General features: G+C 43.5%; 3 protein-coding genes across 4 annotated transcripts; 1 reads left to right on the top strand and 2 right to left on the bottom strand.

Annotated features, from left to right (window-relative positions):
- Window positions 1–1,197: 1,197 nt before the first annotated feature.
- LOC6600106 (solute carrier family 35 member E1 homolog) lies at window positions 1,198–3,383 on the top strand. Its single transcript, XM_002025298.2, has 4 exons — window positions 1,198–1,720; window positions 1,847–2,055; window positions 2,114–2,239; window positions 2,532–3,383. The coding sequence occupies exons 1-4, from the start codon at window positions 1,390–1,392 to the stop codon at window positions 3,000–3,002; spliced, it is 1,137 nt and encodes a 378-aa protein (XP_002025334.1). The 5' UTR covers window positions 1,198–1,389; the 3' UTR covers window positions 3,003–3,383.
- Window positions 3,285–4,606, bottom strand: LOC6600105. Its single transcript, XM_002025297.2, has 2 exons — window positions 3,835–4,606; window positions 3,285–3,765 (listed from the first exon to the last, which is right to left on the bottom strand). Exons 1-2 carry the CDS (start codon window positions 4,542–4,544, stop codon window positions 3,558–3,560), a joined length of 918 nt encoding a protein of 305 aa, XP_002025333.1. The 5' UTR covers window positions 4,545–4,606; the 3' UTR covers window positions 3,285–3,557.
- Window positions 4,607–6,710: 2,104 nt separating this feature from the next.
- Window positions 6,711–10,877, bottom strand: LOC6600104 (DDB1- and CUL4-associated factor 7). 2 transcript variants are annotated; one of them, XM_026990917.1, is made up of 7 exons: window positions 10,861–10,877; window positions 10,393–10,531; window positions 10,039–10,294; window positions 9,760–9,952; window positions 9,239–9,698; window positions 8,987–9,168; window positions 6,711–8,894 (listed from the first exon to the last, which is right to left on the bottom strand). In XM_026990917.1, exons 4-7 carry the CDS (start codon window positions 9,948–9,950, stop codon window positions 8,696–8,698), a joined length of 1,032 nt encoding a protein of 343 aa, XP_026846718.1. In that variant the 5' UTR covers window positions 9,951–9,952; window positions 10,039–10,294; window positions 10,393–10,531; window positions 10,861–10,877; the 3' UTR covers window positions 6,711–8,695. The 2 variants fall into 2 exon arrangements, with proteins under 2 accessions (XP_026846718.1, XP_026846717.1); XM_026990916.1 differs by lacking the exon at window positions 10,861–10,877 and adding an exon at window positions 10,746–10,824.
- Between the last annotated feature and the right edge of the window lie 3,436 nt (window positions 10,878–14,313).

The raw sequence follows: 14,313 nt of genomic DNA, 5'->3' as shown, positions 1-14,313 counted from the left end.
AAATCTACCGTCTCATCGGAAAGCGCGCGATTGACCATTGATTTGAATGTATGTACATATGCATAATGTATGCATATTTATTTTAGTATATATATTTTTTTTTTAAATGGCATTATTTTAGTTCAAATTCCTTTTTTATACATATGTGATAAACAAAGAAGTCGAAAGCCGGCGTTTACATAATATTTGTATAATTTAATCAACCTGTCTAAAATAAGGATATTAATGTGTATTTTGTATTGTAATATTTTATATTGTGTAGTATAAACCAAAAAATAACAGCTTCACGCTCAAGTGTCCCTCAAGCTCACCCATCCTGCCCATTCTTCATTTATTTTTTGACGGTCAGGTCTGTTCATCAATAAGCTGAAGACTCAAAAAAAAGCCCAACTCAAATTAAAACGACCTGGAAGCACAACAGAAAACAGACATCAAAGCAGCAATCAAAGCTCTGAAAACGGAAAAGCATACAATCAGATATTTTTGTGAAAACATTTTTTGCGTGTTATACTAACACATTTAAAGCACTGCTCTGCTGGCTGGCTCATGATAACGCGGCGGTAGCCGAACATCAGAGCCGTAGACCCTGGGATTTGGTTTTCTGTGTTCGCTTTTCAGCATGTTCGCAGTATGAACTGGAACATCTATATACCGTTTAGTTAGTGGCTACACACACACAAGCCACACTTAATAGCTAACATGAGTTATCCATCGATAGTTGAGCTAGACAAATCAGAATTCGTGCTTACACTTGCACAAAGTCGATTTATTGAGTTTGAGCACTGATGCGTGTTTTTCCAACAAAGTTTTATAGCTCAACCAAAGTGTTAAAATGGTTGATCTATTAATAAAATGAGTTTAAAGTATTTGTTTTAACGATTATATGTATATTTACACCACTTCCCCCAACCATAATATTTACGCGCCAAATCTTAATTTTTGATCTAGTAGTATTTTTTGGTACTAGTGGGGATAGTTGCGACGATATTTTGTAAGGATTTTCGTATATACAAATGTTATCCCAAGTCAAAAAACAATATATTCGAATTATTACTTATATCTACATGCTAATTAAATAATCCATTCACATTTTATATTCCATTTTGCACCAGACTTCAAGACCAATCTACAGTTCAAGATAGCGATAGCACGCAACGAACCGATAAATTATTGGGGCATCTGGTTACACTGACGGGTACACGTAGAAAACAAACAGACGACGTTTTATGTTTAAAACCAAGTATCGCAATGCAATAACGTGCCGAAATCAGCAACAAATCCCCACCCGCCGGCTTCCAAGTGTCCGGGAACAGGCGACACATTCGTGTAACTGCGACAAAAGCAGGCAAGGGCCAGCGACAGCTACGACGATCCGATCCGGACACCAACATGTTGGGCGGCAAGCGGACAAGCTCTCGTCATGTTGCCGTTGTATTGATGATGTGCCTGTTCTGGTACGTCATCTCGTCAAGCAACAATGTGATTGGAAAAATGGTGCTCAACGAATTCCCCTTCCCCATGACCGTCACCCTGGTTCAGCTCTGCAGTATCACGCTGTACAGTGGTCCCTTCTTTAACCTGTGGCGTATACGAAAGTACCAGGAAATTCCGCGCGCCTATTACATGCGCCTGATCGTCCCGCTAGCTATTGGCAAGCTCCTCGCCTCAGTCACCTCTCACATATCGCTGTGGAAGGTCCCTGTCTCCTATGCACACACTGGTGAGTAGCCACATCCATGCATATCAAAAAAAAAAAACCCTCGTTCAACACGTCAGCAACACTGGTGCCAACATTAACTTTACCCTCTCACACGCACGCAACCGCACGCACCTCTCGACGACCCAGTCAAGGCGACGATGCCTCTCTTCACCGTTGTGCTGACGCGCGTCTTCTTCAACGAGAAGCAACCAACCCTTGTGTACCTGAGTCTGCTACCCATCATCACTGGTGTTGGCATTGCCACAGTCACGGAGATCTCATTCGATATGCTGGGCCTAGTCAGTGCCCTCATCTCCACCATGGGCTTCTCCATGCAGAACATCTTCTCCAAGAAGGTAAGTCCATTGCCACTTCTCAAAGTCCCATGCTAATGAATTCTTATCACACTTTCAGGTGCTCAAGGACACCAACATTCATCATCTGCGGCTGCTCCATCTGCTGGGAAAGCTGTCGCTGTTCATTTTCCTACCCATCTGGCTGTACATGGACAGCTTAGCTGTCTTTCGCCACTCGGCTATTGTAAGTACTTCTTGGCTCGCTTCAGTGTGGAGGATGGCAGACATAGAGAGCGATCTCTAATAAAGCAATTAATTATCTTATCTTAATTGAAGTGGTCTCTTCCGTTTCGTTGAATATTTGAAAATAGAACTCCCGCAGAAATATGTACGAAGACGGAAAAAGTTCATTTTAATCAAGTGAAGTAGAACATCCAGCTGCTGATGTTTCCAACTCGATTTTCCATTCCATTCCCGTTCATTTTGACCACTATTTTAAATTTCATATTAAAAAAATTAAAAATTTTCAATTGCAGAAGAACATGGACTACCGCGTGATTGCCCTGCTGTTTGCTGACGGCGTCCTGAACTGGCTGCAGAACATCATTGCGTTCAGCGTACTGTCGTTGGTCACACCGTTGACGTATGCAGTGGCTAGCGCCTCGAAACGGATATTCGTTATTGCTGTCTCGCTGGTCATACTGGGCAATCCCGTAACGTGGGTCAACTGTCTAGGCATGACGTTGGCCATTGTCGGTGTTTTGTGCTACAATCGCGCCAAGCAAATCACAAGGTCCAAAGAGCCGCCGACGCTGCCGCTATCGCAAAGCAATCACATTAAGTATACGCCGCTACAGCAGCAAACCGATCCGTACTACCGCGGTGCCTTGAACGGCAAGATGTCGAATGGACTGCACAAGCCGGGCTCGGCTTTGAGCGGCAACAGCCTGTTGGCCAACGGGAGTGGAATGCCCAGCGGGACGGCCACACGCTTGCTCTTCGTTTAGTTATTAGTTAGAGAATCTATTCCCCACTCCCCCTAGGCTAAAAGCTAAATAGTCTAGTAGTCTTACCATAACCAGATTTACGATACCGATCCCTGGTCACTCCGATCCCCACTCAGCTCTCTGTTCCCCCAGCTATCGACTATGCGTGGATATCCACAGCAGTAATCCCTAATTAATGTTGTAAATTGTATTTTTGATAACTTTTTGATGAGTTTTTCAGTGTTTTGTAAATAAGTAGCATGAGACCCCTCCTCCCTCCTTCTCCGTCTTTTTGTTTTTGAATTTGATGCAGCCTTAAAGTGTATTCAGAGAGCGTGTGCGCATGTTAAATGCCACAATAAAATGTTGACCATGTACATACATAGGCATAGAAATTGCAAATCACCTTGTGTCCTCATTGAAAAGCTCCGATCCCAAGCAGAACCGAACCGCGGTGCACCGCACCAAGCGACCCTTGGCTTACGATTAGCATGATGTCTACATAGGAACTAGTCACTAAGCCAAACAAACACCGAAAGCCCCGAACAACCCAACAGCAAGCCTCGGCCTCTCCTCCTAAGGAACTGGCTCCAGCTTGATCCACTCGTTGATGACGTCCTGGTGGTAGCCAATACGCTTTAGTAAAGCCTCGGAGCGCCAATTTGTAGCCACAATCCAGGCGGTCAGCGTTACCTGCTCGACTCTGGCTATCCTTCTGGTTATGGCAGCGGCCAGGAGTCCACCCAGGCCTCGTCGCTCAGCCTTCGGCAGAACCTGCAGCATTCTTGAATGAAGAGAAGCAGGCCATCGTCAGTCGATGGAGATGAACCACGATGTTTGGGGCTGGACTTACCCCAATCCAGAGAAATCGTTCTGAAAGATCCAGGCTATCAGCTCGCCCGTGTCGCTGCGACAAGCGCCAATCGTCTTGTTGAATTTGATGAGGGCCCTCAGGTAGGCCAGGGAGCCCTCCCCCTTATTGGGCCATATGGCGTGTACCATGGGGGCGTCTTCATCCCTCAGCGGACGCAGCTCGAACTCAGACAAAAGCTCGGGCACCTCGGCGGTATAAGCCCTGGGGTGGGACAGCACCATTCCGAAGCATTGACGGGCATTGATCGTGGTGACGCCTCTCTGTGCGGCCAGAGCCTTGACACGTTCGCAGAAGGCAAGGTCTACGTTGGTGAGGAGAGCGCCCCGCGTCCACTCAATCCGTTTCGTCCGCTCCAGGCACTCGAACAGCTCCCGAGCACCCTCCGGCTGCCAGCTGAAGAAGGACACGCTCTGCACTATGTCCCGATGGAGGCTCACGTAGGTTCCAAACCGTCGAAAGTCCCCCTGGCGATGCGTGTAGAACTGTTTCCTCAGCGAAATGTAAGCGGGATCGTTCCTGGCTATACCCGCCGCCGCCAGTTGGCAGTCCCATTTGCGCTGATTGTAGAGCAGAAGATAGTGGAAATTCTGGGGCCCGTATTTCCGCTCGTAGAGACCGAGCAGCTCGTCGACCTCGTTATCGCTGAGTGGCCGCAAAATATCGATATCCTTATCTGCATTGATGCCCATGCTGGTTCTGTCACCTCTGTGTGGTCTGGCTGGGACTGTTGTGGTCTGATCGGACTGCTCGCTCGACTTTCAATGTCTCGATGACGGCTTGCCCCGCAGCTAAAACGTCGCAGTTTTCTAATTTGTAAGTCAAACTACTAAATTCCAATTCAGCTGATTAGATTTCTCTCGCTCGGCCAGGTGCGGACTTGAACGGCTCATGGGGCTCAGCAAAAGCAGCACAATCGTTTCAAAGACATCGATGTGTTCGAGTGGTCTGCTCAACATAATGGATGCAGAAATATACTGTAGTATTACATAGGGGCTCATAAGAAATGTAAGAATTTCGTTTAAGAATAAGCCTATTTTCTGTTTAAATGAAGGATTCTCGTAAAGCCAGCCCTTGTTCGTTTTAGGATGATAGACAAACATACTCACATATGTATGTATGTACACATAAATCACATAAATGTAATTCTTAATGTGTTCCGATTTTGGATTTGAACATTTGATAGAACCTTGCTATTGGCATACATTTTCCGCTCCGCTTTCGAAAAGACCTCAAATACTTGTGATCGTGTGTTGGAGCCGCAGACGCTCGTGGTTGTGGGCTATTTATGATACAGTCAACGCTAAGTTCAATAGCATGCAAATCATTGCCCCCCGTATAGTGTTGTATTGTGTCGCATATCGAGAACGGCGCGCAGTTATAGTTACATATGTATGTGTGTTATTCGGTATAAATATAAAAACCTTATGGGAAAGCATAGAGGTATACGGCTATTGGTAAACCTCATCATGATCTCCAACTGCTTGTTGTCACAGGTAAGATGATGCGCATGATACACAATGAGCGACACAAAGAGATATCGCTGCACCATATGAGGACGTCCTCCATTGCAACCGGAGAACCGGAACAAGCGACCGTACACCATCAACGCTGCCATACCATACGTGAACCTTATCAGCCCAAACCTGAGCCGCTCATTCAGATTTCTTACATTCAGGAGCAGCAGTGAGCGTTTACAGATCACCGACACACCGACAACGACAGGACCATAGTTCATCAGACTCTACTCAAAGAGGAGAAGGTCAACAAAAAAGTGGCCATAGCGTAGTCCGAGCAAGGGGAAAGCCACGGCATCCATTTAGATGTCTGATCCAGGTGGTCTTACCGAATCTCGCTGTTTCTTCCCCCGTCTAGGTCCAGGAACCAGAGTCGAATCCAAAGTCCCTCAGCCGATCACCGGATTTGATTAAGACGCAAATTCGTTATTTAAAAATGGTTTATTTAAATATTTGTCTGTTTGGTTTGTTTCTTTTATTTTGTTTCGCCCACCTCTGATGTGCGACATCATACATCATACCTTTTCTTTTCTTTTCTTTTCCCGTCTCGTCACGAGTCGTCACGTCTCGTCTCGTCTCGTCTCGCCTCATGAATCAATCAATCGGCGTCCTACCATTCCTACTTCTCCTAGTGCGCTTGGTTTAACTACCAGCCTGGTACAGATGTCTATATACGATGCTATGTGTGGGTGTTTGTGTATGTATGTATGTATCTATATAAATGTTGTATCATGTCCATAAATCAGTTGGATAATATAATAATGAAATAAGTATAACAAAAGCAGAGAAAGAAATATATGTACATATATGTATGTATGTACGTACTTATGTATATCGTATGTATGCGTAAGAAAGTAATACATATGTATGTATCTGTCTGATCTGGATTTTCTACATGCATGAATGTGAATTTTTTGTTCTTGGAAACCATTTTGCAAAATCAATGAAGATGTTTCGTACAAAGTATCAAAAACGGTTCAATCCGATTACAGCATCTCTTTATGATGATTTTTGTGTCTTTTTCTTGTTTTGTTTTGTTTTGTTTTGTTTTATTGTGAAGAGCGGGAGGAGTAGTATTGTTGTATTTGGTTGATTCAGGGTGTAGGCAGGTATCTTACATGTCTATAAAAAATCATGCGCTAAGTCTTGTTCAAAAGTGTGTTCTTATTTTTTTACTGGCTCTGATTGTTGGTTGGAGTTTTTGTTAAAAAGAGTGGTTCCATATTGTATTTACAATACATGATCATCGGATTACACGGCATCGGTATATCTAACACGCCTTCCGCAATATATATGTATAATTATATATATATATATATATCTATATATATATATGTATATATCTATGTATATATAAGTTGTGAAATTGCTATAAATTACAAGTTGCATAAAAAAAGTCATTCGATTCTTGTTTGGAGAAGTACACAGAGACGTGGAGGATTATCTGTGGGAGTCGGTTGGGGTTCGAGTGCAAAATGGAGGCCCCAAAAGCTACGCAACGGCATTCAGTCTCTCTCTCTCTCACTGCTGTTCGCTTCCATGCAGACTGCCTGCAGACTGCCTGCAGACTCGCTGAGGCAGCGAGAGATTCTTACAGTTGCCCAGCAGTATTAGGAGGCGACGCTCTAAAATTTGTCGTCCTGTCCTGTCACGGAGGATTCTTGCCTCCTTTCCTGCTTATTCACGCTGCGAGAGCTTATTACATTTACTTTTGCAGCTCTCGTTGCGGGGCAGTAGTGTGTGGTGTGTGATGAGAGTGTGTTTGTGTGTTGGTGTGATAGGACGATGGCGAGGGCTGTTTGAAAAGTCTGTCTTAACGCTTTACTCTTGAAATTATCATATTTCGCTTGTAGTTTGGTTTCTCTTTATCTTTGTGTTTCGTTTGTGTTTTTTTCTTCTTTTTCTTTCGCTTGGTAAATGGATATAGCAACAATCTTGTATTCTCTCTCGCTCATATATTTCGGTTTTTTTTTCTCGTTTTAATTGTTTTGTATTTGCGTTTGCTTTAGTTTGTATTTTAGATAGTATTGTGTTCTAGCTGTGTGTCGTGTGCATTTGGTTTTCTGATTTCAGTTTTATTCGGTAATATATGTAAGTATCTTTTCGCCTATTTAACTTATTTGTTTTCTCTTCTCTTCCTTTTATTTTGTTTTGCATTTGCTTAAGTCCATGGTTTTTGCTTTTGCTGCTGTTTTTCTTTCTCTTTGTTTTTCGGGTGTTTGGTTCTCGTAGAATTCGTACAAAAAAAAAACGAACAAAGTAAACATATTTCGAAAAAGCTTTTTTTTCTCTCTTTTTTGTTTAATGTGTTTTCATGTGTGTGTCTGTGTGTGGGTGTGTGGGTGTGTTGCTGTGGCCAGACACATTAACGGTAACCACATTCTGTGTGGGAAAACGAGGTAGGACATTGTTTCATTTTTCTTTCATTTAAATAACTGTTGGTTCGTTTCTTTCACTCTCTTCTTTATACTTTTTTTTCCAAATTATGAAATAATTGGAGGCGCCTCAATTTGATTTGTTCTGGGTTGCGGGCATATGGCCTTTACCAATATGACATTTAGCTTTGCTAACTAGCTGCGGGCGAAATATATGCGTCAGCTGGGAGCAGCGCTGCGGGCAGAGATTATTGACATTATTTTGTCCCAGTGCCTCGACTGATAGTCGGGAGAGATGTCGTGTAAGGAGACGGCTACGAATACTAGTTTTGCGATTTGTCTCTGATGCTATCTCTCTCTCTCTCCCTTCGCAGCTAAGTTAGCAAAGTCGAATGTCATATGGCTATAAGGGGGGTCTCGTCAACGGTTAAATAAACTACAGTTAGAAATACATCTTTTGGTTATACCTTATAGATTCCCGACTTATATACTCGTATAATCAACTAAGCTAAGATATCTAAAAATACATACATCATCCAATCAGAGCGCGACGCTCTCTATCTATCCTTCTTTAGAATCCTCTTGATCTGTCTCTCTCTCTTTGCCTCATTCTATCCCTCTTGTTCACACTATATCTCTCTCTCTCTCTCTCTCTCTCGCTCGTTCTGGAACAAGGCAAACGACAGACAAAAGCTTTGAATTAAACAAGTGACAGATGCGGAGGAACCGATTTAACATAAATCCACTCTTACATAGCCTTCACTTCAGGTTCATCCGAAATACCAACAGCAAATGTGTGTGTGGGTGTGTGTGTGTGTGTACATGTGAGGGTGTGTTCTGCGGATGTGTGGTTCTTGTGGTTGACTGTGCGTTGTTTAGCAATTACATCCAAGTGCTTTAGAGCCACAGCCACAGCCAAAGGCAGGAGGCAGGCAGGGATAAAATTGACTCTTAGACTCGGAGGATCTCGCACGCTTTGTTGTAGCAAATGGCTATCCAATCGGGCTGTGTGGCGCCCCATTGAATCTGATTGACTTCGCCCTCGGCAGCTGTATAGGCTAAAATTGGATCCTCGATTGCGCGTGGCATTTGTTGTATATCCCAGATCAGTGCTTGGTGATCATCACCGGCAGTGCAGATGTGACAGGAACTGCAAGCAAACAAGATCAAATTAGTGGGGGGAAGCCCAGTCGAAGATCCAGGAGCAGCCCATCAATATCGTCTAGAGCCGACAGTTCTTACCTATGCGGCGCCCACGCAATACCGTTGACGCACGCTCTGTGATTGCTCAGTCTTGCAACGGGAGTACAAGGAACACGAACATCTAAAATAATAACTTCGCACGAGTCCATGGCAACTGTGGCTAAGTAATTCGGATCTTGTTTGTTCCAAGCCAGACGCAGTAGCGCCGTGTGGGCAGGATCCTGCAAAAGACAAGCAAGGGCATGCCGTTAAATGGGATTCTTGCCGGTCGTCCCACTCAGGCCCACGTACCTCATAAATAATGGTTGAATGCTCCAGATGCCTCAGATCGAACATGCGCACCGATCCATCGGCACCCACGGAGGCGAACATGTCCCGTCCACCGCCAGCACGTGAGAATGCGATGTCATAGACCTCCTTGTCGTGGGCTATTAGCTGCGTCTTCACATGTCCCGCCACATAGACGCGGGCGTGCGGTTGGCCCGTTTCGAGGCCCCAGATGGTGCATGTTGTGTCTATGGAGGAGGTGCCCACCAGATTGGGATCCACCTCGTTCCAGTCGAACGACGTGAGCGGAGCACAGAAGTCGCTGTTCTTGTTGTTGTTCAGAACGCACTCAAGTCTTGTATCCGGCTCGCCGGCACGCCACACGCGCAGATAGTCGCCGCTGGTGGCTAGCAAATCGGGATAAACGCCTTTCGAGTCCGGTATCCACATTATTTTTGTCGTCGGATATGGATGATCAAAGGTGCTGAAGGAAACAAGATTATCAATCGTTCAGCGGAGAGCAGCCAAAGCCAAGACAAGCCAACCTTTTAGCACTAAATTCGCTGGTGTCCTCGTCCAAGCTGATGATTTGCACTTTATTGTTATACTCCTCGATGAAGCTGCCCAGGGCAAGGCGGAACCGCTTGTCCGGTCGCACACTCCAGTTCATGGAATAGAGCGGCCATGGTGCGAGATATTTGTAGATCTCCTTGCGTTTTCCGGCAGTCGATGACATAACTGGAAAAGAGTCGTATGGGTCCATGAATACGTCTGTTCTTGGCCTGGTTTTGGGTTCCCCCAAGGGAACGGAACGCCTCACTCACCTGAACAGTATATTGGAATATGACGACTGAGAGATGCTGAGGAGATGTTGCTTGAGGTGTGGGGCTCAATCAATGCTGCACTGGGAACGGGGTTTTGCCAAAAGGTGTCCCCCACAAGACTGTCGAAGATGGTGGGAGGGTCTGAGCGGGTGGTGGGCGACAATTGACAATGGCAATGACGATGACGATGGCGAGATGACGACACGAATCAAAAATTGCGAAAAATTAACAAAAAGCCAACGTGCACTTTGGTTTACTGCCAGAAACATGGAACAAAAATAGCAATCATTATTATATTATATGAATTCGAAGAGTTTTCTTTTGTAGTTTGTGTTTAAAGCAGACTTTTCTCACTTCATTTTGCCCGAGTATTGTGTCGGCGGCGGCTCTGGCGACTGCAGTGTTGCCAGTTCAGCCTTTTTCCGGCTAGAATTGGGTGCTTGAATGTCCAACAAGCTGATTCGGTCAATTTGCAGCTGGCCAAGACGGGTAGCTATAAAAGATCATTTCCAATTAGTGTTTTGCCTATTTAATGCACCCCAAGTCGCCACTTCAGTGTAGCCAACTTTTCGCATTTTGGGGAAAATCTTCAGCCAGCTATTCCCCGAGTTGGCAACACTGAATGTAATGCGACGCGACAATTTGCGGCCTGCGATTTCGATTTGTTTATAAAATGAATGGTGCTGTGGCACGCCGGCAGGCACTACCTGACACGAGGGGCATCAGAGATGCGGTAACATTGCTTTTCACTAACAAATCGTTTGGGCACAACTGCAAATAAATTCCAAGCGAATTTTAGAACGAAATTTTCACACTAGATACCAGAGAATAAATTTTCACTCAGAATGTATATACTAGAGATGAACAGGTCTATCGATTGTTTGATGGCCGACAATAGCGATGATTATAACAGCTAGAGTTGGTATTTTGGTAATAAACATTAATTGGCATGTTTTAGCTATTTAGGACGGTCACACTGGTAAAAAAAATCATCAGATTGTAACGTAATTTTGGGTAAACATCGTAAATGTAATATATTCGCTAGGCCATTGTTTTAGTTCGTTCGATTTTGTTCCCTCTCTAGGTCACATACCTTTCCATGTCTTAGATAGTATCAATAAACTAACATAAGATTGGACAAAAATACTACAAAACGCGTTTTTGGAGTAGTCAACGCACCATGCAAATTTTGCAAAAGCCTGGGGAAAAAGATGATATTTATCATCTTATAGACTTTTCAAACTGTCTTGAGAATAGATATAGATTTGTGTGTTTGATGACGAGGAAAGTAACCGAATTTTGGAAATCAAATTGTGTGCTATTTTTGTATGTTATAGTAGTTGGTTACTTTTGTAGGGTAGTGGCCATTTATGCTTCTTGAGTTCCAGAATCTCTTGCACTCGGGCCGCGCCATCCATCACGCAGATCTTGTGGTTCATCACTACGTTAGTTGTGAAAGGTCCGCGCACGGGCAAACCGCAGGCAGCCAATTCCAATACCTTCGATATCTTAGAATAGGCCATTTCGTGATCGGTGATAATGCAAATGGACACTCCCCGCTCCAGTGCTCGCTGCATGGCCAAGAATAGATCCATAGAAGTGAATGTGTATATGGCTATATCAATAGAGTATTGAGCCATATCGAACAACTTTCTGAAGCTGTGCTTGTTTACACATTCAACAGTTGTGGCGGCTGGCGCTCATGCTTCTTGTAACAAATTACTCTAAGTTCGTTGAAAAAGAAAGCCTCGTGGACTCGACGGCGTCCATATTTTAATGCTTGAAGTATTAGCTTTGAGGCTAAGGTGGTTCTAGCAAAACTTGTGATGGTGGCCAGAATCGGGTGCCACTTTACCAAATCCAACATTGCAACAATATCCATTATTAAATATTTTTGTTCTTGCCGCTGTAAACGAGTCCGCAAAAGTGGCGTTTCGAAATCCATACTTTCCTTCTGATAAAGTTTCTCAAAGATCTAGTTCGTAAAACTAGAACTAGTTCGTAACATTAGAACTATCGGACGATAGCTTGTATCGATACCTATTCTGATAAGTACGATATTTCATACAAGGTACATAGTAAATAATTTTGTATGTTAGCACTAATAATCATAAGTTAGCAGCAAGGTAAATACAAATGTAGGGTTATAATACTAATACAGACCAACAAATTTAATATCCCTACACTACTGTAATGCGGGTTCTGTGGCTGTGCTGGAAACGGATTTTAAGTAAATATATGTAGTTTTTGCCGTGTAAATTGACAAAGCTTATAGTGCAACATAAAGACAAATAATTCATATTGTTTTTTTTTTTACCCTCGCGACCTTGTTTGCTCGTGATATCTGCTTTGCGTTGTAATTTTATTTGGCTCCCGCTCCAATTTTAGTCGTGTCCGCGCTCTGGTTTTGTGATCAGACGGTAGAAAAATTCACAATAGCAATCGTCACTTTTCCACTTTCCATTTTGAGAAAGATATTTGACTTTGCGTAATTCGTACATTGCCTGTTTGCCTATGTGAGTGAACGTTTGTGTGTTGCGCGAGAGCTCCCGCTCGGTTGTGTGTGTGACGGTGTCGCCAATAGTGCTATCCTTTTCGCTCGTATACGCTCATCGGCGTTTTTACTACTGCCGTCCCTTATTCCCCGCTCCCCATTACCCGTTCGCTCTACTCATTTCACTGTCAAACCGACAGCCCCAACACACAATAATTTCATGCGTGTGTGTGTGTATGTGCTTTTAAGCGCTTTTATAAATAGATTTATTTCGTTTCGTTTTATATTTTGTTGTTGTTGATTATAAATATTTCGATTTTTGACGTTTGGTAAAGCATTGAAAACGTATATTTAATCGAAAAGAAGCAGAAACCGCAAATTGGTGAATAAATGAAACGTGGTAAACGATTGGCAAAAAAGTTTACAACGTAATGTGCGTATGGATGTGTGTTTGTGTGTGTGAACTTGAAGAATTTCATTTATTTCTTTTCGAAAAGGCATTGCAGTGCGTGCGCGTGCATTTGTATGTGTATCCAATGGAAACGGTGCGCCTAGGTGTGTGTGTGTGTGTGTGTGTGTGAATGGGTTGTAGTTGTGTAGTATTTTATGAACGAAAGATCGATTTGATAGTGTGGCCATGTGTCGCGTCGGCCCATTTTATAACAGTTAAGCCCTACCACTACCCTATGTTGTAGTTGTAGGGAAGTCATCGGTATCTTCGGCTACAATGACATCGTGCGCTTTGTATTGTACTGTACTGTAGACAGCTTGGCGGCGTTACGTTACACACACTCCTACACGTACATATAACTTCATTTTAGTGTTACCGAATAAGGCTACGCTATTTCTCCCCCCCTCGACATCAGGTTTTCAACGACTAATCCTAACGGTACTGTTTGTTGTTGCGGTAAACAAGAGCCGCAGCTGATGATCGGTGTGTGCTTGTTCGTTTGTGTGTGTTAGTAATTGTGCGTGTGTGGGGATTAGTAACTGATTTTTCCCGTGTGCCGCAGCCAACCAAGCGCAGGTGCTGCAAAAACATTTGCAATTTTTGCGACATTTTCCTTAACAGCTAATTAATATTTAATTAATATAATGAATTTATTTGCGGAAAAATCAATTGTCCCGGAGAGATACTCGTATAATAGGCATGTTCTTCAGTCGGTCAAGCATTCAATGAACAAGTAAAGCTTAATAGCCTTGTCTTTTCACACATATTGTAAATAGATTTACATTTGCACATAAAAGCGAAAGACCAGTCAGCATCCGTGGGCTAGCGTTTTTGTGCCCGGTACCTTTGTGGGTACCAACTTGAAGAGTACAAAAATACCAAAAATAAGGTTATTAGAATAGCCAGACTAGAGGAAGAAGTTTCTCGTACCTGACTCTCCTGCCTTGCGCTCGATCTCTCTCTCGCATTAGGTGTAATAGACGGCGTTTACGACAATTAAAAAATATATATGTATTTATATGTATATATACATATATATGCACAAAAATCATAGGCTTACAAGTGTTGCCGCTACTCCACACGGTTCGACTGGTTTATTCATCTCATTCCTGCACCCTCGTACACAGACCTCGCAAATAACGGTTGACACTTTTGGCGTGTCTGATAAAAACCTCTCATTGACGGACACATTGAGAAAAGGGACTGAATGGACCCGATCAAATCTGTTTTTGCTCAACTCGCTCTTCGCTCAAGCAAAGACCGATTTCTTCACTTCTCTTTTGTTCCTGTTTTTCACTGAGCATCTTGTCGCGAGTGAACGAATAAAGTG

The sequence above is a fragment of the Drosophila persimilis genome, unplaced genomic scaffold (genome assembly GCF_003286085.1).
Source record: "Drosophila persimilis strain 14011-0111.01,24,50 unplaced genomic scaffold, DperRS2 tig00000622-arrow-arrow-pilon, whole genome shotgun sequence".
Classification (NCBI taxonomy): Eukaryota; Metazoa; Arthropoda; class Insecta; order Diptera; family Drosophilidae; genus Drosophila; species Drosophila persimilis.
Note: the sequence above shows the minus strand (reverse complement) of the source record. Positions and strands in the feature narration are given on the sequence as shown.